The sequence below is a fragment of the Diplodia seriata genome (genome assembly GCF_021436955.1).
Source record: "Diplodia seriata strain FDS-637 chromosome Unknown scaffold_9, whole genome shotgun sequence".
Lineage (NCBI taxonomy): Eukaryota > Fungi > Ascomycota > Dothideomycetes > Botryosphaeriales > Botryosphaeriaceae > Diplodia > Diplodia seriata.
Genome location: NW_027117316.1, coordinates 621,398 through 644,172, shown reverse-complemented (window position 1 = coordinate 644,172; position 22,775 = coordinate 621,398). Strand labels below are relative to the sequence as shown.

Genomic DNA, 22,775 nt, shown 5'->3' with positions numbered 1-22,775 from the left:
CGGATACCTGTCGCCCATATCGACAGCCCACAGGCCCGTGCCAGTGCCCACGTCCAGCACCCTCTGCGGGTCCTGCAAGGGAGAGAAGAAGAGCGCGTCGTTGAGGGTGAGCAACCACACGTGATGCCTTTCCCGGTTGGGCAGTGTCAGCACAATCCTCGTCCCAGGAATCGGCCCGGGAACCGGCGAACACATACTCTATGCTCCCGGCTTTCGCCTGGCGGTCGTCGTTGGGCTGGTAGTAGGCCCCGTCTCCTGCAAGCTCCGCGTCAGAACTAGCCCGCCGACGACAAAGCGAGAGCCGACTTTGGCCGCCGCCCAGCAGTAGAGACTCACGATATGCATGGTACCTCCGCCCGTTCTCGTATCGGTACGTGGTTATGTTCGACGCCACAGTCCGGGACCTCTGGCTGCATTAGCTTCGCTTGCCGGCGAGAGGGTGCGGATTCGGAACGACGGTGCCTGGAGGGGCTCCACAGGGCTCAGAGGGACCCCTCCCGATCAGATGCTTCCGCTGACACGGCGCAGCTGCGCGTCATTTGCCCCCCGTCTTCGACGCCGAACTTCTTTCGTCGGCCGGCGAAGGATCAATAGCGCCGATCAGACGAACACCAGTCAAGGAAAGGGGATTTGCTCACGAGGTGAAGGTGCGGTTGTCCTCATGATCAGCTGGATCTTCCGGGAGCTCGCCCTAGCGCAGCCGTTAGCCCCAGTGTCTAGCGCGCGGTTCACGACACAGGCGCGATCATGAGCGAAGGGTGAGGTGAGGTTGCGCGCATGCGAGCGTGCGAGTGTGCCGATGTGCGCCGCCGCCCGCCGAATCAAGGGAGCGGCGGCTCGCTGGGCACGGCGGGGCGGCGCAGATGGCACTCGGGTTGGTGCAGCGGCAGATGACCGGCAGCGAGCAGGCGAGGAACAGGGCGCGAGGGGTTGGTGGAGAGCCTCACTAGTACGTCGTCGGGATGGTGCGAAGTCATGTCCCGCCTACTCTGGCGGCCGCTTGCTGCGGCCTGGTGATCTGCCTGCTACTGCTGCTGTCGCGAGCGATTTTGCTGCGCGCGGGCTGGGCTGGCCTCGATCTGATCTGCTGCTGGATCGGAGACACAGTCGCAGCAGTGGTACCGGCGCGGTGGTGGAGCGACGTCGATGATGCGGTATGACTCTGTGCGAGGGCGACGGCACGTGAGCGGGTGCAGAGACGCAGGTGGCAGGCCCGCCCTTGCTGCGCACTCTCGAGGGTCCAAGGGGGGTCCAAGGGGTCAATCGGAGGGAACTGACTGGTGTCGGCGCGGGAGGCGGGCTAGCGTGCTGCCACTGCTTTTGTGATGCGAGGAAGCAGCGACGGGACGCAGCGCTGCCGGCTAAGGGCGCACCTGGCACCTGGCACCTGGCACCTGGCAGGCGGAGACCGGGTCTGCGGCCATGAGCCCGCACCGAGCTGTACCGCAGCGAGGCGGTGGGCTAGAAAAGCCCACGGTTTCACGGGGACCCCAAGCATCGTGACGGCGATTACTCTCGTCAATAATCATGGTGGCTGCCCGCTGCCTCGCCTCGCTCCAAGCTTTACCGCGCAGGTGGGTCGCCTGCCCTGTGGCCCTGATGCTCCCACTCGGCGAGCGTGCGTGGCCCCGGCGAGCCGGTTGCTGGGAGCTGGGCGCTGGGAGCCGGGAGCTGCGCTGCGCCGGCCGGCCGAGCAGCAACTCACCGGTCGCAGGCGAGTGTGTGGCGATGCTCCGCCCCCGTCAGATCGATCATCACCTCTGCGAGCGATCCAGTCGTGTGCTGCCGCCACTGCCGCTGGATTGCGGAAGGTGAGACATGCGCTTCTCCGCCCTCCAGCCCACACCCACCGCAGCACCGGCCGCAAACGCTCTGTGCGCCCCTGCGATCTGCACCCAACAACCACCCCGTCCACGGCCAGCGCTACACCGCATCGACGGAGCCGATCCAACTCCTCCCGCGGAAGCAGCGGGTGTAGCACCCTGCCGCCCGTGCTGCGAGCTTGGTGGACCGAGCCTATTTTTGCATTGCATCGCAACTGACTTTTTCGTGACACAGCAGGCTATATGTACATTCGCTCGCTTCCTGTAACGCAAAATCCCCGTTTCCATGCCTGTGCCTACCCAGGACGTACACTACATACCCCAGAGCCTCCAGCGCCGTGAAGGATGATGCCGAACAGATCGTATTTTAGCCCCCGTTGCAAACAGAATGATAAGACACAGAGCAGTGAAGTCCAATGGTGCCAAATGAAAGTGGAAAGAAAATCATAGCCTCGTGGGTCCCGTGTACGGTATTAGAGGACACTCAGCCAACCCAACTCCAACGCCTCTTGACTCCCGCCGACTCAATGCCCTCCCCCGTTGTCTACGTATGGTCTTGCGGCGCACATGCATGTGATTGCTCCCCTATTTGGCTTCCGGTCTGCCGTCCCCGTTGCCCGCCGGAGGGCCCGATTCGTTCTCTTTCGACTTGGCTTTCTCGCGCTCGTCTTCACTCTGGCTGGCGCTACCCTCTCCCTCGGCAAGGATGCCATCCTTGGACTCGCGCCTCAGCCGGTCCGCCTTGTCTTTCAGCACCCGTGCCTCTTCCGCCGCTCGCTGCGCCCGCACCTGCTTCTTCCACATGCCGGCGTATTTGCCCTTCTTGGCCAGCAGTTCTTCGTGCGTGCCCTTCTCCGCCACTCGGCCCTCGTGCAGCACCAGAATCTGATCTGCTCGGGTGATCGTGCTGAGACGGTGCGCAATGACCAGCATTGTTCGCCCTTGGCCCAGTGTGGTCAACGCTTCCTGGATGTGCTGCTCGGTTTCCGTGTCCAGCGCGGCTGTGGCCTCGTCAAGCATGATGATGCGCGGGTTCTTGAGGATTGTACGGGCAATGGCCACGCGCTGCTTCTCTCCACCAGACAGCCGCAGACCACGCTCGCCGACCTTGGTGTTGTACCCATCCGGGAATGTGAGGATCTTGTCGTGAATGCTCGCTGCCCGACATGCGTTGTACACGTCTTCGTCCGTTGCATCAAGGTTGGCGTACTTGAGGTTGTACATGAGCGTCTCATTGAACAAAACCGTATCCTGTGGCACCACACCAATGTGTCTCCGCACAGAATCGATGCTGATATCTTCAACGTCGTGACCGTCGACCTGGATGTTGCCTCCTTGGATGTTGTAGAAGCGGAAGAGGAGACGGAACACCGTGGACTTGCCGCCGCCCGATTCGCCGACGAATGCTGTCGTGGTGCCTGGCTTACAGTGAAAGTCGAGACCTTGCAGCGCCGGCTTACGCTCATCATACGAGAAGCGGACTTCGTTGAAACGGATGTCACCCTCGCAGGTGGGCAGGTTCTTGACGTAAGGCCCGTCCACGACAGTAGGTTGCTCCTTGAAAAGTTCGAGCATGCGTTCCGAGTTGATCATTGCCGACTGGATCATGCGGTAAAACGTCCCGAAGAAGTTAAGAGGCTGCTGAAGCTGCGCCATGTACGTAAGAAGTGTGACAAAGTGGCCTACCCTGCTTTGACCGGTCGTCACCTCGTATGCTGCAATGAAGCAGGCCACCATGAGGCCAAGCATGAACACCAGGTTTTGCGTAATGTTCATTAGGTTCAGAGAGAACAGAACCCTGTACTCGGCTGTCTGGTACTTGGTGACTGCATCCCGGTAACGGTTGAACTCGTACGCTTCCGCGTTGAAGTACTTCACCGTTTCATATGACACCATCGAGTCGTTCCTTGACCATGTTAGTGCCGTAACTCGTGAAGCGTGAAATTCGACTTACTTGACTGCGTCTTCCTCTCGGTCTGCGTTCACCATCTGGCGCCTGATCTCCGCACGCCATTGAGCCATGCGGATGGTCAAGTAAACATACCAGAAAGTGACGACGGCTACAACAAGGGCGTAATAGGCGTCAAACGCAATGAGGAAGAATGCTATGGCGACACACAGATCGACCAACATCGGGACCACCTGGAAGGTCACCTGCTCCAGGAAAGTGTTGATAGAGCTCCCCTTGCCAAGAGCCGAAAGGACCTCTCCAGTTTTCTTTCCAAGGTGGAAATCCAAGCTCAGGCCATGGACATGCTCGAATGCGGCAACGGAAAGCTCACGATAGGAGTACTGGCCGACAGGGATCCACAGCGTTGACCGTGTAGCACCGAGAAGCCCGTTGCTTCCTTGCAGGAGTCGGCAGACAATATAAAGACAGATGTACATCCAGGGCATTGTTATCGGGCCTTTGTCTCCAGACAACTCGTTAGTGATGGTTCCCACCATGTAGGGCACCAGCACATTGACGATGCGCTGCAACACGACGATCAGAAAACAGATGACAACCATGATCTGCAGCTTGCGGTCCCTGGATGGCCAAAGGTATGGAAAGAAGACAGAGTAACCCTTGAGATACTCCCACCAGCTTCTTGAAGGGATGTTATCTGGCCGGCTCCAGCCGGCGGGTGCTCCCTCGGTGTGCTTGTGCTTGCCCCCTGAGGGTGCGGAACCATAGTGCGTGGTGCCATTGGCGCTGCCGTTTTCCGCATTGTGTGCGGCCAGAAGTCCAGTGGATTCGCTCGGGCCGTCGGCATCGGACCGCTTGCTGTGACTGCGTCTGGCCACGAAGATGAGATAGAAGCCGATCAACGCGCCAAGCAAGATGATGCGCAGAAGATCGACGGAAACTTCAGTCACCTCCCACTCGGTCATATTGTACCGAAGTTTGCCACGGCCTCCATGTCCACTACGGGGCTCGCGATGTCTGTGGGTGTAAAGGGAGAGCGAGGCGGCCAGCAGGGCAAGCTCAAACAGCAGGGCAACAATCCAGGTGGCCTGATGCACATAGTTCGGGGCGGGGTTCGTGTCGATGATGGAGATGACGAAGAGGATGTAAACGAAGAAGGAGCCGACGATATAGATCTAAGCAATGTTAGCCGCGTGTCCATGTTCTCGGCCGTTCAGGCGTCCCGTCCGGTCTTACCACGACGGACTGGCCACACCACCACTGCTCGCTGCGGCTGTAGAGGGCGTGCACGATGATGTTGATGGCGTTGGCGACAAAAGTGAGGGCGACGAGCACGGAAAGCCACTCGAACAGCAGCTTGCGGGCGCGCGGCAGGTCGTCGGCCTGGGGGTCCTTCTTCGGCGGCGTCCGCGGAGGGGTGCGCTTGGGCAAAGGCTTCCCCCCGGGGCCGGTGGGCGCGTGGTAGGTTTGGTCGAGGTCATTGGAATTACTGTTAGAGGAGGACGAGGCGGCGACGGAGCGGATGGTGAAGGTGGTGAGGAAGAAGAACAGCAGCACAATGGGCGAGGCGTAGTGCAGGTACAGGAGCAGCTGGCGCGTGGTGGAGTTGGAGACCAGCGGGTGGACTGGGCCGGGCGGCGTGTCGTGTTGGGCCATGGCGGGTGGTTGGCGAAGGGAGGGAGCGGGCGGCGGTGGAGGAAAAGGGAGCCGTCAGGCAAGCATGACAGCAACTCGGGCGGGAGCCGCTCGCGTGAAGGTTGGCTGTGGCGGTTTTGTGGAGAGTTCGGGAGCTTTAGAGTGAGAGACAATCGCGGCGCCCAGGCGGCGGCGGCGTGCAGCTTCTAGCCCGCCACAGATCCATGTGGACACACGCACGGCCGCACATCTTGCGTTCGATGCCGCTTGCGCTTAGTGCCGGCCAGGGCAGCTGCTGCGGCCATCACAGGGCGCGCGCCGGGCCTGCAAGTGAATCAACACCACGCAAAATGTCACACGCACCCCCGCGAGTCGGAGGCCGATCCAGCTGCGTCTGACGGCCGGGGCTGCGCGCGCCTGCAGTCGGTCCGCCTTCCACGCCGCACCGCGCCCCTCACCGCAACGCCCTGGCTATGCTCGGCCTGGATGCAGGAACACGTTGACCACGAGCGCCCCTCGGTCCAGCGAGTCTGTCCCCGTCCCCGCGCACGCCATGCCGGCCGACCCTCCGCCTGCGCCCCCGCTGCCGCCCCAGCGCCAGCAGGCGCGCAACGCCTTCACCAGATTTGTCCAGCAGTCGTTCACCAGCTACTCGCGCCCGCCCAGCCAGGCGCAGGCCCGCCCGGACAGCGCGCGCCCGCCGCTCCAGCCCAGAATCCCCGGGTGCGTCCAGTCGTGTGATGCGCGCGCCAACCGCTGCTGACCCCCGCCAGGCTGAGCTCGCTGTCGTCGCAAGATGCAAGCCACAAGACGGGCCTTGACATCAGCGCCGTCCACATCAATCAGGAGCGGACACATGCCGTCCTCGCTGGCCGCGAGATCCTCAAGACCGTCCGCATCACTGGCACCAAGTGCGCCGAGGAGACCAACCTGCGCGCTGCCATCATCAACTATGCCTCGCACCACCAGGCCGGCGCGCCGTCTGCGCCAACCAGGCACCGCGACACGCTCGAGATCCACGATGTCAAGTGGTCGCATGGCAGCTACAGCACCCACATTGCCACCGCCGCCGCCAATGGCAAGGTGGTGCTGTACGATCTCAACCGCACCGGCGTCGAGCTGGCCCAGCTGCACGAGCACCACCGCCAGGTCCACAAGCTGGCCTTCAATCCGCACCAGGGCTACCTGCTGCTGTCCGGCAGCCGTGACGCAACCGCGCGCCTGTGGGACCTGCGCGACATGAAAAAGGACGTCATGTCCTGTCCCAGCCGCGACCGCTACTCGGGCCAGAGCGAAGGCATCCGCGACATCAAGTGGTCGCCGACCGACGGCGTCGAGTTTGCCTTCGGCACCGAGAACGGCGTCATCCAGCGCTGGGACTACCGCATGAATCGTGCCCCGAAGCTTAAGATCAATGCTCATGATAAGACCTGCTACGCTATTGACTGGCATCCAGACGGGAAGCACCTGGCAAGCGCGAGCGCAGACCGGTCGGTCAGGATCTGGGACTTCTCCTCCGACCAGCGCCGGCAGAAGCCTGCCTGGATCATCCGCACCCCTTACCCGGTTTTCAATGCACAATGGAGGCCGCCCTTCTGGTCTCCGGATCAAGAACATGGGGTATGGCAATGCACGCAGCTTGTGACGGCGTACGATCGCGATCACCCTGTCGTGCATGTGTGGGACTTCCGCCGGCCGTCGCTTCCTTTCAGAGAAATCCCCCTCTATCAGACAGCTCCCACAGACCTCCTATGGCGCTCTCGTGACCTGCTTTGGACCGTTGGGCGCGAAGGCATCTTCACCCAGTCAGACGTGCACTTCGCTCCGAAAGTGGTGGACAGACGTAACATGTCCTCCTTTGCCGTCTCTTCGAGCGGCGACATTAGCGCTTTTTCGCAAAAACGGGCCCGGCGGCGGGCTTCTGGCGGATACGAATCCGACGAAACCTACACAACCGACGGGCGAACGAAACGCGAGCTATCAGAGAAGAGCAGCCTTCCACGAAGCTCTGCAGATGACAGCATTGATGACAGCTTCCTCAGCTCCTCGTACAAGCGCCACCATGGACGGACGTCAAGTAGCCGTTCGACCAAGTCGATCAGCAGCACACCCCCCTCGTCCGACAATCCCGGCAAGATGCTCTTCCTGAACGAATCTCTTGCTAATCAGAAGCACTCGTTTACGCCAAACCAGGTAGCCGTTCGCGGAGCTGTGCCCGGGTCTATAAACGTCCCTCTCTTTACGTTTCTCGCGCAGAAGTACAACATGATCGCGATCGAGGATCCGCCGACAATCCAATCATTCCAGAATCTCCAAAGGGTGTTCGATGCAAATGCAGAGTACGCCCAGAAAGCTGGCAACCATCGATTGGCGAACTCGTGGAGGGTGGTGGGTCAAACAGTATCGGATGCTGTGCAACAGCGAGCGGCTGCAAATCACCGGCGCAGGTTGGACCAGCAGCCAACCACTCCGGCCAAGCCACTTCCGTCAGCAGTGAGCAAGACTTTATTGACAGAGAAGAAAGAGCAGGATCTCCTTGCCATCCCTGCCACGCGCGCAATCTACGGTCCGGATGGGCAGGCCCAGGCTTCAGCCGACAGCTCATCACAGGTACCGACGCCGATCGCTCGCGCAATCAACCCAGCCAAGGCCTCGACGCATGTAGAACACAACCCTCTCCCAGACCCTGAACACGACGAAGCCTTGGCGCTGCCGCCCTCCCTTGTAGAGAGATCTATTCCCAGAGGCCAAGGCCGGCCGGAACCCTCATCTCGGCGTCAGGCGCGCAGATCGAGCATTGCGCACCCTTCATGGGCGGCCTCGCCTAACGACCTCGAGGAGCGACGGGCGATGGCGAGCAGCTACAGAGTCCCGCCGCGTGTCCCCCTCAGTCTAGAACCGTACGGCAGCAGTCCAGCTCTGAATGGACGCCCTGACTTCGATCGACATAATTCTGGCGAAAGCTTTGCCATGTTCTCCGCCTCGACCGACTCGCACGGATTATCCGTTCCAGGCTCGTTCGCGAGTGGTAGATCGCCGTCGCACGGGCAGGATGCGGAGTCCTTGCAGGACCGTTGGGACCACCAGAGCAGTGGCCCGGCCTTCTCGAGCTTCGGTAACGGCGCCACATCCACGAGTGGGCCAGACCCGTACATGGAGTCACCGGGTGGCTTACGTGCTGACGTGCATAAGGTGCGTACGCCGGTTTCGTCACACCTCTCACGTTCGGTTAATTGGGTTCTTCACGCATGCGCCACTTTCCCAACACTGACTTGGGCCTAGGGACCCCCGCCGCGCATCAATTTTGATGACTCGGTACCAGATCATGGGAACATTAGTAGCAGTGCAAGCGAGCAAGGACGCATTGCGCACGAGGCCATAGCTTCAAGCGTCGCCAACACCAAGCCCGCTACCAACGTCATTAGCTCGAGTTCAGAGCAAAGCAGGGCGATCCATGACATTGAGACGCTGCGGAAGCATAATCAGCTCATGCGCAACTCAAGCTCCGAGTCTGATGCGTTTACAAGCACTCACGGCAGCTTCTCGGAAGCATCCGTGAGTAACTTCGACATCATGGAAGCAAGCGGCACCATTGTGCCAGACGGTCCAGCTGACGCTCCCTCTCCGAATATCGCTCGCCCTCCCTCCTTGGTCCATGAGTCTGTCAGCGCCCCTGCCGCAATTGAGACCACAGATGCAGGCAACGACTCTGTCATTCTCTCTGACTACCTCTCTAAGCACGCAAGCGTGGACAGTGAGCTCAGCGCCCCATTCACGCTCGTAGACGTGCTTCGATGGCTTCTTGACTTCCACACGAACACACTCTCTGATGCGCAAACCGTATCGATCATGCTTCTTCTCATCTCTGACTTCCTCCCCCACACTCATCCGCTCACAGATGTCTCTACCTCTTCTCTTCTTAACCAATATGCCGAACACCTTCATTCTCTCAGCATGTCGCCAGCCCAAATTCGTGCAATTCTCAACTCACAGCTTGCCCCTCTCACACGTACTGGCATCAATCCACTACAGGCCGAATCAATATTGCAGACGTATCACACACAGCTCCTCTCGCTTGGGCTGTTCAATTCTGCTGCTCTCCTCCGACGAGTGGCATATCCAACATATCCCGCTGTGTATGAGCAAGCACTCCAGGAGACCCAGATCGGACTTCGATGCACGCAGTGTAAGAATCCTATCAACAATCCAGGTGATAAGACCTTGTGCGAGAATTGCAAGGGGCGACAAGCCCTATGTCCCGTGTGCTGGAGTGCGTTACCACCAGCAGACATAGCACCTCTTGTTGCACCCAAGAAACGAAGCAAAAGCCGAAGCAGGACAAGAAGCCACCAGCATAGTGCAAGCGTGAGCAGCATCACAATGCCCCGAACAAACGCTAAGCATAGGCCCGCCTACGGAGGCCGGCACAGCCACACGCCTTCAGACGCTTCCCTGCAGATGTCCCGCACGGCCACAACCACGACAGTGACGACGGTAAATTCCGCTACCGACGGACCCTCACTCGACTCAGCTGCAGCGGGGCGCCATCACGTCGACGCAAGCGATTCGTCGTCTTTGCCACCGTTGCCACCGGTGCTTTACTCTTCCTGCGCCACCTGTGGCCACTCGGCGCACACGTCTTGCCTGCGCGCTTGGCACGTCGACACGAACTTTTCCCTCGGAGCCTGTCCCGTCAGCGGTTGCCTGTGCGACTGCGTGCGCGGACCACTTCGCGACGAAAAACTCGAGGAGCTCAAGCGCCGCAAGGCCGGCGAAGAACGCGGTCGCGTCCGGGACGATGGCCGCCGGGTCCGGGACAGCGGCGCCGCCATGAGAGCGGCTGCCATGGCCACCCGTAGCGGCGGCGGCGCCGCCACTGGTGTTGTCGGAGAGAGAACCGCGCTGGGTGGTGGCGATAAGGTCGGCAGCGCTGCTTTTGGGGGAGGAGGCTTCGGTGGCGGGACTGCGTTCGGGGCTGCTGCTGCGGCGAGTGCGTCATCGAGAGCAATTGGTCTGGCCAGAGCAGAGAGTGTAAGGAGTGAGAGTCAGAGGGGCAGGGGTGTCGATAGGGATTTGGGGGGAAGGCTGGAATCGCGAGACGATAGCAGCGCAGGGATTGCGGCGAGTGGTGGAGGAAGGAAAGTGAGACTTGTAGAGCCGTCGGGTAAAAGCACGTGAGTGACGGTAGATTGTGTGCATAGCATCATGAAGTCTGTCGATTTTGGGAATCGATGAACGTGTAGGTTTGAGACGATGACGACGAATGCCAGGATTGAAGATCCCTTAAGAATGAGAATGTGAACTTCCTTATTGGGTTGTCAGACGGATTGCTTTGATTCGTCAAGTGTCCCACCGAATGAACATGCTGGCGATCCTTCTGACCAAAGGTGTGGGAGGGCAAGATAAGATGACCCGCGGCTATTATTCATGTGATAGAACGTGACAGTACGTATTTCTGCTATATGCTTGTTCTGCTTGCCGTATATCCGGCCATGGTCACTTCCCCCCAACAACAGAACCTCTGCAATGCCGATACCATCTCTGATGAGAATGTTGGCCGTAATGGACCTGCTCGAAGTCTATGGACAACATGAAAGTCCGCACGATCTTTGATTGCGCGCATAATTTACTTCCCAGTTTAAAAGGGAAAAAAGGAAAGATTGTGCCTTCCCGTTCGGGCCTGGCAGACGATATATACTTAAGACTGCGGTGTAAAAGGTACAAGTTCAAAGAGTTCGCTTGGTCTTCACTCTCCTCTCCCCATATCTTGTTGTCGTGCTCTGGCAACCTAGAGTCAGAAATAATTATATGGACCGGATTTAATGGTTCTGTGTTGTAGACCCATTTATAGGGACAGCTGTACAGTATTGCCCGTAGAGAAGAGATATGTTTGAAACAGCGAATGGATTTCTGCCGACACGTTTGAGCGTTTTCAATTTTTTTACTCGGCTAGATAAAGCAACCGCGGCTATTCTTTAGATAGTCTCGTCACGCAACTCGTTTACATCACTTCAAGAGCAATGTCCACGAGGGCATCCAGTGACATTTAGTATTAGGGTTTTGGCTTAATAATTGCCTGTAAGACCCCGTGGATATCTCCTACGGTTGGGAAAGTGAGTATTATTGATGTCGAAAGCGATGAAGAGGGTCGGTCATCTAGCCTGGCAAAGGGCGCCAATCTACAACATCGCTAGTTGCAAGCACAAATAACAAACAGACACAATTCGGGCGATTTTGAACACTACATTACACCGGAAAGACGTGCCGGCTCCATCATTGGTGGAAACAGAGCGCCACGAGCTCCATTGGCTGCTCTGAGAGAACAATGCACGCACATAGGCCCGGTACACAAACAAGCCTTATTGACTTTAGAGCCACTATGAAGCAAGAGTGTTACGTTCTTATTTCCGGCATATCTAACACAAACATTGAGCCATCGTCTCACCTGGGGTGTCCAATGCTCGTGGCTGAAGAATGGTAGAGGTGCCCGAACTCAAGTGAATGGAAACGAGCAGAAGAAGCTCCACATCTCGCGTTGCTATCGCGCCCCAGGTCACACCGCAGGTCCTCCGCACCCTCCTCCCGGAGCGGCCACGGCAGCCCGCTCTTCTCGAAACAACGCTCCGCCTTATCGCATACCACGAGCTGCGCACCCCCTCCCCGTTACCCCCAGCAAACCCCTCCCCATCCTCCGCCCGGCCTCCAATGCACGATATCTCCTCGCTCCTCCCCATCGCGCGTGATGAGAAATCACCCTGAATAAATAGATTGATATGCGTTTAATTGTCTGTTGTGTAATGGCTGTTTGATTCCACGTGCGTAATTAGCTGTCTGTGGACGCGGGCATCTTTTCCGTAAGCAAGATAGTAAGTTATACACACTCCCGACTCATAATTCTTCATTCTTATTTTATTAATAGATTTAGCGCACTACCGCAAAAACTGCAGCGTGATTGTTGTTAATACATGGCGTCTTGCACTTTGGTTCAGCGGTTCAGACACTAGCGCGCATCTTTCAGGGGCAGATGCACCGTGAGTATTCTGTTCTGGCACACTTCACTCTCTGGGAAGGAGACCTGTAGAACACTTGTCCCAGACGCTTCGCCGTTGCTTTTCAGTCGGCGCGGAAAGCTTGAGGGCTGAAAATTGCCTTGCGTATTTTAGCCGAACGCTCCGAGATCGGGAGGGGCAATCCCCGCCGACGGAGGCGGAGAAGAGGAGTCATGCAACCAAGCCAGCACGGTGCGTGACGCTGGTCTGACGGGAAGGAATGACTGGAATTTTGCCTTGAAGCTCAAAACACCACCAATCCTCTCACAACCTTCCAACCGTCACACACGCGTCCCCTCGACACCATCCATCCAATTGACCCAACCAAAGCCAGCCATGCCCTCCCGCTCCGACATCTTCTACTTCGGCGCCGGCCCCGCGCCGCTGCCCACGCAGGTGCTGGAGCGCGCCTCGTCGGCGCTGCTCAACTACGCCGACAAGGGCATTGGCATCTGCGAGATCTCGCACCGCTCCCCCGAGGCGAACGCGATCCTGGCCGAGGCCAAGGCCGCCATGACGCAGCTCTACGACATCCCCGACGACTACGAGATCCTGTTCCTGCAGGGCGGCGGCAGCGGCGAGTTCAGCGCCGTCGTGCACAACCTGGTGGCCGTGTGGGTCGAGCGGCGGCGCGCCGCCGCCGAGGCGGAGCTGGGCGCGGACAAGCAGGACGAGATCCTGGCGCGCCTGCGTAAGGAGGTTGCCGAGGAGCTGCGCGCCGACTACCTTGTGACGGGCTCGTGGTCGCTCAAGGCCTCGCAGGAGGCGGCGCGGCTGATGGGCCCGCAGCACGTCAATGTCGCCGTCGACGCGCGCAAGGCCAATGCCAACGGCAAGTTCGGCGTCATCCCCGCCGAGGGCGAGTGGAAGTTGACGGCGCGCAAGAACGCGGCGTACGTCTACTACTGCGACAATGAGACCGTCGATGGCGTCGAGATGCCCGCCGCCTTCCCCGCCGCGCTCGAGGGCGAGGACGCGCCGCCGGTGGTCGCCGACATGTCGTCCAACTTCATTAGCCGCAAGATCGACGTGCGCAAGTACGGCGTCATCTTCGGCGGCGCGCAGAAGAACATTGGCAACGCCGGCGTCACCATCGTCATCGTGAAGAAGAGTCTGCTCTCGACCCGCGCCTCGCCCGAGCTGCTCCGCCAGCTCGGCCTGCCCATCGCCCCCATCGTCTTCGACTGGCCGACCATTGCCAAGAACAACTCACTCTATAACACACTGCCCATCTTCGACGTCTGGGTTGCCGGCCAGGTCATGCAGGGCCTGGTCCAGCAGTTCGGCGCACAGAAGATTGCCGGCCAGGAGCAGGTCGCCAACCAGAAGGCTGAGCTGCTGTACGGTGTGCTGGACAAGTATCCGGATGTGTACAGGGTCGTGCCCGACAAGAGCGTCAGGAGCAGGATGAACCTATGCTTCAGGGTGTACGGCGGTGACGACGCCAAGGAGAAAGAGTTTCTGGCCGGCGCTGAGAAGAGGGGGTTGACCGGCCTGAAGGGACACAGGAGCGTCGGTGGTATCAGAGCAAGCAACTGTAGGTCTTGCCCCGTCATATGATGTCGATATCATGTTTGCTGACTTTGCTTCTTGCAGATAACGCTGTGGCTCCCGAGGGTGCTCAGAAGCTGGCGCAATACTTGGAGGATTATGCCAAGGGCCAGTAAGTCATGTCGGAGCAGTAAAACTATATGATCGCATTGGAAGGCGTTTGGGAAGCACAGATGCACACAAAAAGGCAAGGGATGGGAGCGTATACGGTTCAACACCAAGACAGATGACGATATCAAAATGCAAAAGTTTCGGAGTTTATGCAATCGACGCAGCCATCGGAAAACCCATCGCATGCCCTTTTGAAGGTCGGGTGCTACCGTAATGTGAGACGAAATCCTCGGGATCCCAATCTCAGTCACAGATTGCAATATGCAAGTAAGAGTCTCACGATATATCCAGTTTCTATACGTCTATCTATAATAAATGTCAAAGCAATATCAGACAGATCGGCCTTCCAAAGAGCCGCATAATCACGCTATCCAACAGCCAAATTCTACTGGCACATCCGGCTCATCTAGTGGCTTCTGCTTTGTTGCATCTAGATGACGGGACGATCAATCACTTATGTGCATCCTTGATTCAGGCTCACCACCAACCAACCCAACCGTGTCTCGTTCGCAGGTAAGCATCGGAGTCTTAATCGGTCAGATACCCCGATCACCGATATCCTGAGACTTTCCGGTCAAGGTGGAGAGTCGGCCCTCTCTATCGTAAACAAGACCTTTGCGTCTGTCTTGACAGTCACAAACTCACCCTTGACGTGGTTGCTGGTGCTGACGTTGCCGTCGACGCTCGTCGGCCAATCGACGACGTCCCATTCGAGCCCGGTGGTCGAAATGGTCGCAGGGCCAAACGCGGGCAAGATGCCCACGTTCTCGGTGAAATAGCCGCCATTGCTATCCGCGGCGTCGCTGCGGTCGTCCACGACGATGAGGTTGTCGCCGGGCGGCAGGATCCACGAGACGCTCGACTCGGAGAAGAGCCAAAGGCGGGTGGGCGAGCGGGCGCCGTTCTGGATGCGCAGCATCTCATACAGCAGGCCGAGACCCTGATCGACGCGGCCGGCTAGGGTGCATAAAATCAGGATCTCGCGGTGGCTGCTACTGCTGGGAGACGACGCCGCACCAGCCGCTTTTTCGTCTTTTTCTTCTTCTTCTGCCTCCGCTGCAGTGCTAGTGGTGGTGGTGATGGTGGTGGCGCTGGCGATCTGCTTGACGGCTTTGCCAAAGTCGGTCGAATACTGGTCCGGATCACGCGAGATGGGGACGCCGTGGCCCGCGTAGTAGGCGCGCACGTCGTCGCGGAGCGAGTCGAGATCGCCGTGGATGATGGACGGCAGCTGTGCGGGAGGGCAGAGGCGAGCATGTTAGCCGAGGGCGTTTGAGACGAGGAAATGCAAGGGATGAAGGGTGCGGACGCGGGTTGGTTGGTGGGTTCCAGAGGGCTGGCGACGATGATGAACACACGCTCGAGGAAGCAGCTCCGAGACAAGCTCGCACACACGCGGAAAGTACGTACAAACTGCACTCTGCATGCATCGGCGTCATCGAGGCCGGCGAAAGTGTCATACAGCCTGTTGGCACCGCCGTCGGCGCAGAGACGGTAGCCGGTGCGGGCCCACAGGCGCTGCAGCAGGTCCAGGCTGGCGACGGGCTGGTTTAGGATCAGCAGCGCAGGCTTTGCGCGCCAGTCCTGTTCCTGATGCTGATCCTGGCCCTGCGTTGCCGCCCCCTGCGTGCTGCCGGCAGCAGCAGCAGCATGCCCGTCAACGCGCTGGAGAAAGCGCGCCGGTGCGAACTCAGTTGCAGCCATGGAACACGGCCGGGACTCGCCGATGCGGGGAAGGGAGAGGGATGCAAAGAAATGTCTGTCCCAAGATGAGCTTGTCTGGCCGCACGCGGGCGGGAAAATGGGGGCGCCAATAGCAGAGAGGGGCGGTGGGCGGGCTGGCCGCCGACGCGAATTCTTCTCTGAATGAATTATTCCCACACCCCGCACCACCTCGGCCCTGGGCTCCACGCTCCTTCGCACTGCACGCGCCAAGCCTTGACGTCATCCAATGCGTTGTCCGACCCCCAGCGACCACCCGTTCGCATTAGATTAATGCGCCAGAACACGTGCTGCGCGCCATCGCGGCGAGCTTAAGATGTGTCGAGGCCCCTGTATGATGTGAAGAAAGGACGACAGGCATTCAGGGACTTCCCAATCGCCGCTCTCCCCACATTCACACCCTCCGTCTACCCGCATCTCCACCAAGAGGCTCCACACCTCCTTCCGCTCACGGCTACAACAACACCTCTCTCCAAAAATGTCCGAACGGCAATCAAATACCACCTCCGCCTCGTCGACGCCCACCAATTCCTCGTCGTCCTACTACTCCACCTCGGCCACCAGCCACTCCTCCACGCCCACCCCGACCGTGCTCGAGCTTGCCCCAACCCCGGCTCCCAGCCGCAACCCATCGCTCTTTCCCGGCGCCGAGAACAGCCCCGCGGGACTCTACGGCGGACGCGGCCCCCACCTGACGGCCGCGCAGCCCGGCCGCCAATTCGCCAACAATGCCGACTACATCAACGCCCTCGCTGCCGCGGCGCAGGCTTCGCTGCAGTCCGCACCCAGCTCACCCGGCGCGGACCTGCCCATCACGCGCAGTAGCGGGAAGAGGAATTCCATCTACGGGCTCAGCGGTGGAGGGGGAAGTGCGGCAGAAGGAGGAGGCGGGGTTGCGCAGGAGCCGTCGCTGTCGTTGTTGCCGGAGCGGCTGAGTGGGCTGCAGGTCAATGAGGAGCGGGAGGCGGAGAAGGACGAGAAGATTGACGAGGAGAATGGGGACAGGGGCTGGAGAAATGAGGAGGCTGGAGGGCCGATGGATCCGCAACCGCCGGAGCAGCAGCAGCAGCAGCAGCAGCCGTTTGGTGACGCTGTGAGGGGTAGCTTCCTGGACGTCGATTCGAGCACACCCGTCACGACGCCTGGCGATGTTGCGGGGGCGGTGGACTATCTACACTCAGGCTTGCGCTCGGAGGACCGGAGTGACGTGGCGGGCGGACCTGTGAGCAGCACGGCTGCGAGGAATGTGGATGAGATGGAGGTCGAGGACGAGGAGGGTGCATACGAGGGCTTCACCGACCCATTCGCGCGGGCGCGGGCGGGCGTGAGTGTTGCCAAGGGGGAGGGATTGGTCTCGCAGGCGGGCGCGATGATGAATGGACAGCAGGAGAGATCGCTACCACAGGAGAGAGCGGTGAATGGGAGGCAGCAAAGCTGGAGTGAGCAGGATTTTCGGCATGAGATGACGGCCAGGCTTTCCAAGGGTGAGCCAATGCAGGGGTACGAGAGCACGTCGGAAAAGCAGTAGCGTTGGTGGGTAGCATACGATGTGTACGAGATCTGATCTTCCTCCAAACGTTCGCTTTGATATTGTTACTCCAGCATAGCACATATTTTTGATTGCATTTACTGTCAGCAACGCATAGCTTAGTGGATACATATAGCCAGCGCTCTGTGTTGCGGCTTGGGTAGAGGTTCATAGCTTGTGACGTAGGCTTCAGCCGTGGCCTCCGGTAGCCTGCTCATCCAAACTGTCTTTCAGCTCGCACAGCACGAGTTTCGCATGGTGATGAAGCAAGACGCAGAACCGTGCAGAAGCTTTGACCAAATTCCAAGCGCACGTGCCTTCGGTTACGCAATTCAGGGCCGCGGCGAATCAATCAGCCACATCGCAGCTGTCAAGCTCCTACGAATACCTGTCAGCCATCCTTCCAACACCCAACGCGATTTGCCAGGCTTTCCGACCTTGTCCTGCCACCGCACCGACGTCTCAAGCTGGAGCCGCGCTGACGGGACCGCAACCCTACACTGCATGCTTGCCTCGACGCCATTCTCCCGCTAATCCGTCATGCCGCGCTGAGCTCTAAGCTGCTGCCGGTCCACTTCTACGCGATTTCTCAGACAAGACGGGACCCTAGCAATGGCCCCACGCATGTTCCCCACGGACGAAGAGCTGGGGAAGCGGGATGACGACTACGCTCCTGGCAGCAAGCCCGCTCAGTCCTGGCGCAACTTACCCCACAACTACCGTCGCCGTCGCGTTGCAGTCATCATCGGTGCTGCCCTCGTCGTGTGGCTGCTCCTACACGTGTTTTCCACCAGCGACTCTGACTATATGGTATACGATGCGACAAACCCCTCAAAGTTCGTCAGGCCCAAAGGCCCACCGCCGAAGGTCGTCGATGATACAGACGAGGCCGCGCGGCAGCACTATTACAATGGCCACATCAAATTCTTTGAGCTTGGCGATTCTCTGCACAAAATAAGCAACACAGGCGGGCTGCGTGATAGGAACCGCAATGTACTGTTCGCGGCCTCGAACCTGAAGAGCGTGTCGGCGCTAATTCCCCTGGCTTGCGAAATGGCAAAGTGGAACCGGAACCATGTGCACTTTGCCATAATGGGTCGCTACGACATCTTCCTTGATGAAGTCCTTGAGGTGAATGGTGTTGATCGCGAGGGCTGCGGCATCTACTGGCATGACGCTCGCCCGGATTTCGTGACGTTCAGCTCCGATTTCCGCGCCGAAGCTGTGGTTACGGCTGCTATGGGCCACATCCGCACATTTATGCACCCACAAGTCGTTATTACAGATGATTCCGCCAGAGAAGATGTCTTCTTCGCAAAAGGAATGCGGAGAAAAACCGGAATCCAACACCTACCAGTCATAGAGATCCCACAGAACCGTGCGGATAACCTGGAGTGGCTCACTCGCCTCGACTCGAGCTCCCTCAGAGCATGGCACACTCCTAGCGTCGACATTTTGATCCATGCTCCTCCGAAGTCTTCAGGGTCGCTGCTTCGACTGCTTCAGTCTATCCAGGATGCTGATTACTCCGGTCTGACTCCCCCTCGGATCACCGTTGAGTTGCCCCCTGACATAGACCCGCCGTCGATGTGGTTCCTCGGGCACATGGCTTGGCCGCCATCAGCCAAAGAACCGTTCGTAACGCCTCGCCAGAACGGACTTATCTTAAGACACCGCATACCGGACCAGAAGGTCTCGTCCGACGAGGCAGCAGTGCACTTTTTGGAGTCTTTCTACCCCTCTCTCGGCTCGCACGTTCTGCTTCTCGCACCGAACGCTCAACTGTCTCCACTGTATTATCACTATCTCATGTTCCACCTGCTGGAGTACAGATACTCCAGCTCCGCAGGTGTCGACAACACCCATCTCATGGGCTTCAGCCTCGAAGTCCCATCCCACCATCTCAACGGCACCACCGCCTTCGAGCCACCCACAGCCTCGGATATGCACGCAGACAGCGACGTCAACACAAAGTACAAAGCCGCCGCCCAGCACCATCCGGATGCCGCGGTCCCCTTCACGTGGCAGGCGCCCAACAGCAACGCTGCGCTCTACTTCGGCGACAAGTGGACCGAAATCCACTCCTTCCTCACGAACCGCCTGCGCGCCTTCCGACTACAAGCGAACCCCGTCCCCCGACCGCGCACCGTCCACGAGAGCTTGCCGTCCTGGCTTGAGTACTTCCTCGAGCTGATGCGTGCGAGGGGCTACACGCTGCTCTACCCAGGCCTCGACATGCCCGCGGCGGCGACGCAGCAAAGCGGGCTCGTTACAGTGCACAACGAGCTCTACCAGCCGCCCGAGGACATGCTCGCCGCTCTGGCGGACAGGGAGGCGGCCGCCAACCACGATTCCGACGCATCACCACCACCACCACCGCAAGACGATCCATCATCATCGTCCCCCTTCCTCACCGGCGACCCCGCGGCCGCCCTCGCCCCACCCGCGCACCTCGAACCCGTGACCCTCGTCGGCACGCTTCCGCTCCACCACGTCCTCCCCTTCGACGCCGATCCGCCGGCGCTCCGCGCGCTGCCGGCACTGTCGCACCAGGGCCTGCTGTTCGCCGACGAGCGGGAGGTGGCGGATGCGGCGAGGGAGACGACCCGGAAGTTCCGCTCGGCGATTGGCGGGTGCGATGGCGACCTTGTGGATCCGGTCGGGAAGAAGAGGGTCGTTGTCGAAGGGAGCGCGAGGGATCTGTTTTGCTTCGGGGACGAGGGGGGTGAGGCTTTCGAGAGGCTGGAGGGGGACGGGGAGGACGATGAGGACGATGAGGAGAAGGATGGTGGTGGTGAGGAAGTGGTCACGAAGGAGAAGGGGAGAGAGGAAGTGGTCACGAAGAAGGAAAGAGAGGAAGTGGAGGGGCATGAAAGGAAGAAGACGGTGGATGTGGGTGAGGGGTTGGAGAAGGCAGGGGTCGGTGAGGAGATAGTGGATGAGGTGGATGCAGGCGAGGCGGGTGCTAAGAGCGAAGATGCGGTTGGCAAGGAGGGAGGGAAGGAAAAGGAAAAGAACAAGGGGCTGTGAGTGAGCTCTTCTCTTTCTGATGGAGTTGTGTATGGGAATCTAGGCTTCGCCGCAGTGTGGTGAATAATATTTGTGAAGGCTCGCGCTGTGCGCTTGTGAAGACGCTATTGGAGAATCGGTGGGGAGAGTTGTGTGTAAGTTTCAATCCAGAAGTATGGAATCTGTTCAGACTTGCATGGCCCCTTTTCAAGTTCTACCTCTCAGGATCTTCATACACTTGATTCGCAGAGTTGGTAAGTTTGTATGTAAGAATATTTTGATTGACATGTGTCGAATAGAAGTGCGCTAAAGTCATGCTATGCTATGGTATGGACGTATCCTCCCTGACGTGACAAAAAATATATACAGTTGCTAATGTTTCAAGATAGAACGATCGTCTGAGGTGTTTTCCAGTATTAAGTAATAATCGGCCTCGTGCATCCTCCGCTCGCTTACGCGTGCAGCTTCACGGCCCTCTTGGCCGAAGCGGTGGTGGTCGAGTTGGCCTTGGCGGCGGCGATGATGTCGTCGGCGGCCTTCTCGGCGACCATGTAGGTGGAGACGGCGGTGAAGGTTCCGGGGATGCGGGGGTAGACGGAGGCGTCGACGACGCGCAGGCCCTGGACGCCGCGGACCTGGAACTTGGAGTCGAGCACGGCCATCTTGTCATCATCCGCGCCGATGGGGCAGGTGGACGAGGCGTGGTGGCCCCAGGCGACGTCCTTGGCGTACTGCTCGATGTCCTCCTGGGTCTGGACGTCCGGGCCGGGCAGGGTCTCGGTGACGGCGATGGGCTGGCGGGCGAAGGCGTCGCGGGCGAGGCCGACGGCCTCGTACAGGGCCTGCAGGTCCTTGGAGCTGTCGCCCGACCCAGTGTCGAAGTAGTTGAAGACGATGTCGGGCATGTCGAGCGGGTCGGCGGAGCGCAGCGTGACCTCGCCGGCCGTGTTGCGCGGGTGGGCCTTGAGGATGGCCCAGGTGAACCAGTTGTGGTTGATGGTGGCGTTGTACGAGTAGTCGGGGAAGTAGCCGCGGAAGTTGACGGGCCCGCCGAAGGAGAAGATGTCGAACGAGTCGTCGGCGGTGGTGGTCGACTTGTAGAACATGGTGGCGGCCAGGCCCGACGACGAGTAGATGCCGCGGTCGCCGAGGATGGGGTTGTTCCAGCGGTCGACGCACGAGTCCTCGTCCGAGTCGAGGCGGAAGGTGCAGCCGTCGAAGGCGGTGAAGTTGTTCTCGATGGTGCCCTGGACCGAGATCTCGTAGTGATCCTGCAGGTTGGTGCCCACGCCGGGAAGGTCGGAAACCACGTCGATGTCGAACTTCTGCAGCTCCTCCTTGGGGCCGACGCCCGACAGCTTCAGCAGCTGCGGCGAGTTGTACACGCCGCCGGACACGATGACCTCACGCGAGGCACTGGCGGTGCCGGGCGTGCCCTTGTTGGCCGACGACGAGCGGGGCGAGGCGCGGTAGAGGTGCTCGCCGTCGAGGAACTCGACGCCGGTGGCGCGCGGCGGCGACACGTCCTGGTCAAAGGTGACCTTGGTGACGAAGGTGTTGAGGCGCACGTCGAGCGGGTAGCGCTTGGTGCCGTCGGCGTTCTGGGCGTCACGCACGGCGACGACGAACTCGCGCGAGCCGGTGCGGTGGGCGTCGTTGGTGGACAGCGGGATCTGGTAGTAGGCCGGGTCCTTGTCGCGCGACTCGGAGTCGGCGTTGGCGTCGCCGGCCAGCAGGGAGCCGATGTTGAAGATGTTGTCCGTCAGGTTGCCCAGGGCGAAGGCGCCGCCCGTCAGCAGCGACAGCAGCTGCGGGTCCTCGAGCACGATGCTCAGCGGCGCGTTCTCCGTCGCCAGCCAGCCGTCGTAGCCGTGGCCCTCCTGGCCGGGCAGCAGGTACTGGTTCTTCTCCATGCGCGCGAAGTACTGGCGCATCGAGTCGGGCGCCCACGAGTCGTCGCCGGTCAGGGTCGAGATGTACTCGAAGTCGGACTGGTGCGGGTAAACGGCGATCAGCGCGTTGTGCGCCGTGCAGCCGCCCAGCGTGCCTGTCCGCGGGTACAGCGTGCCCTTGATCGTCGAGCCCTCGGGCGGGTTCTTGCCCGTGTACTCGCCGCCGTCGGGCGTCTCCCACGTCGTCTTGAAGTCGCGCGCCTGCCGCTCGTCGTCGGCGTAGTGGCGCACGAAGAAGTTCCACGCCATCAGCTCGTCCTCGGACGACTTGGCGCTGTACGCCGGGATGGTGTAGTTCTCGTTGGCGCCCTGGTCGTCGCCCGCCTCGAGGAGCAGCGTCTTGTGGCCGGCGATGGCCAGGCGCGCCGCGAGGGGACCGCCACCGGCGCCCGAGCCGACGACGACGTACTCGTAGCCGGTCAGGTCGACGGCCCAAGCGAGCGGCAGCGTGCTGGCGAGCACGCCGAGGATGCGGGGGAAAAGCAT

At 59.9% G+C, this 22,775-nt stretch overlaps 7 protein-coding genes across 7 annotated transcripts; 4 read left to right on the top strand and 3 right to left on the bottom strand.

Annotated features, from left to right (window-relative positions):
* Positions 1-2,408: 2,408 nt before the first annotated feature.
* On the bottom strand, positions 2,409-5,388 carry hmt1 (ATP-binding cassette-type vacuolar membrane transporter Hmt1; the record flags this gene model as incomplete). Its single annotated transcript, XM_066780027.1, has 3 exons — positions 2,409-3,729; positions 3,778-4,907; positions 4,969-5,388. The coding sequence occupies 3 exons, from the start codon at positions 5,386-5,388 to the stop codon at positions 2,409-2,411; spliced, it is 2,871 nt and encodes a 956-aa protein (XP_066629256.1).
* A 329-nt stretch (positions 5,389-5,717) lies between these two features.
* On the top strand, positions 5,718-9,725 carry RTC1 (SEA (Seh1-associated) complex subunit; the record flags this gene model as incomplete). The annotated part of the gene is made up of 5 exons (XM_066780026.1): positions 5,718-5,738; positions 6,077-6,090; positions 6,141-8,559; positions 8,650-8,926; positions 9,682-9,725. The coding sequence occupies 5 exons, from the start codon at positions 5,718-5,720 to the stop codon at positions 9,723-9,725; spliced, it is 2,775 nt and encodes a 924-aa protein (XP_066629255.1).
* A 3,027-nt stretch (positions 9,726-12,752) lies between these two features.
* On the top strand, positions 12,753-14,083 carry SER1 (Phosphoserine transaminase; the record flags this gene model as incomplete). The annotated part of the gene is made up of 2 exons (XM_066780025.1): positions 12,753-13,953; positions 14,013-14,083. The coding sequence occupies 2 exons, from the start codon at positions 12,753-12,755 to the stop codon at positions 14,081-14,083; spliced, it is 1,272 nt and encodes a 423-aa protein (XP_066629254.1).
* A 569-nt stretch (positions 14,084-14,652) lies between these two features.
* On the bottom strand, positions 14,653-14,997 carry THI80 (thiamine pyrophosphokinase; the record flags this gene model as incomplete). Its single annotated transcript, XM_066780024.1, has 1 exon — positions 14,653-14,997. One exon carries the CDS (start codon positions 14,995-14,997, stop codon positions 14,653-14,655), a length of 345 nt encoding a protein of 114 aa, XP_066629253.1.
* Positions 14,998-16,278: 1,281 nt separating this feature from the next.
* SLS55_008615 (uncharacterized protein) lies at positions 16,279-17,328 on the top strand (the record flags this gene model as incomplete). Its single annotated transcript, XM_066780023.1, has 1 exon — positions 16,279-17,328. One exon carries the CDS (start codon positions 16,279-16,281, stop codon positions 17,326-17,328), a length of 1,050 nt encoding a protein of 349 aa, XP_066629252.1.
* Positions 17,329-17,940: 612 nt separating this feature from the next.
* On the top strand, positions 17,941-20,358 carry SLS55_008614 (uncharacterized protein; the record flags this gene model as incomplete). The annotated part of the gene is made up of 1 exon (XM_066780022.1): positions 17,941-20,358. One exon carries the CDS (start codon positions 17,941-17,943, stop codon positions 20,356-20,358), a length of 2,418 nt encoding a protein of 805 aa, XP_066629251.1.
* Positions 20,359-20,789: 431 nt separating this feature from the next.
* SLS55_008613 (uncharacterized protein) lies at positions 20,790-22,775 on the bottom strand (the record flags this gene model as incomplete). The annotated part of the gene is made up of 1 exon (XM_066780021.1): positions 20,790-22,775. One exon carries the CDS (start codon positions 22,773-22,775, stop codon positions 20,790-20,792), a length of 1,986 nt encoding a protein of 661 aa, XP_066629250.1.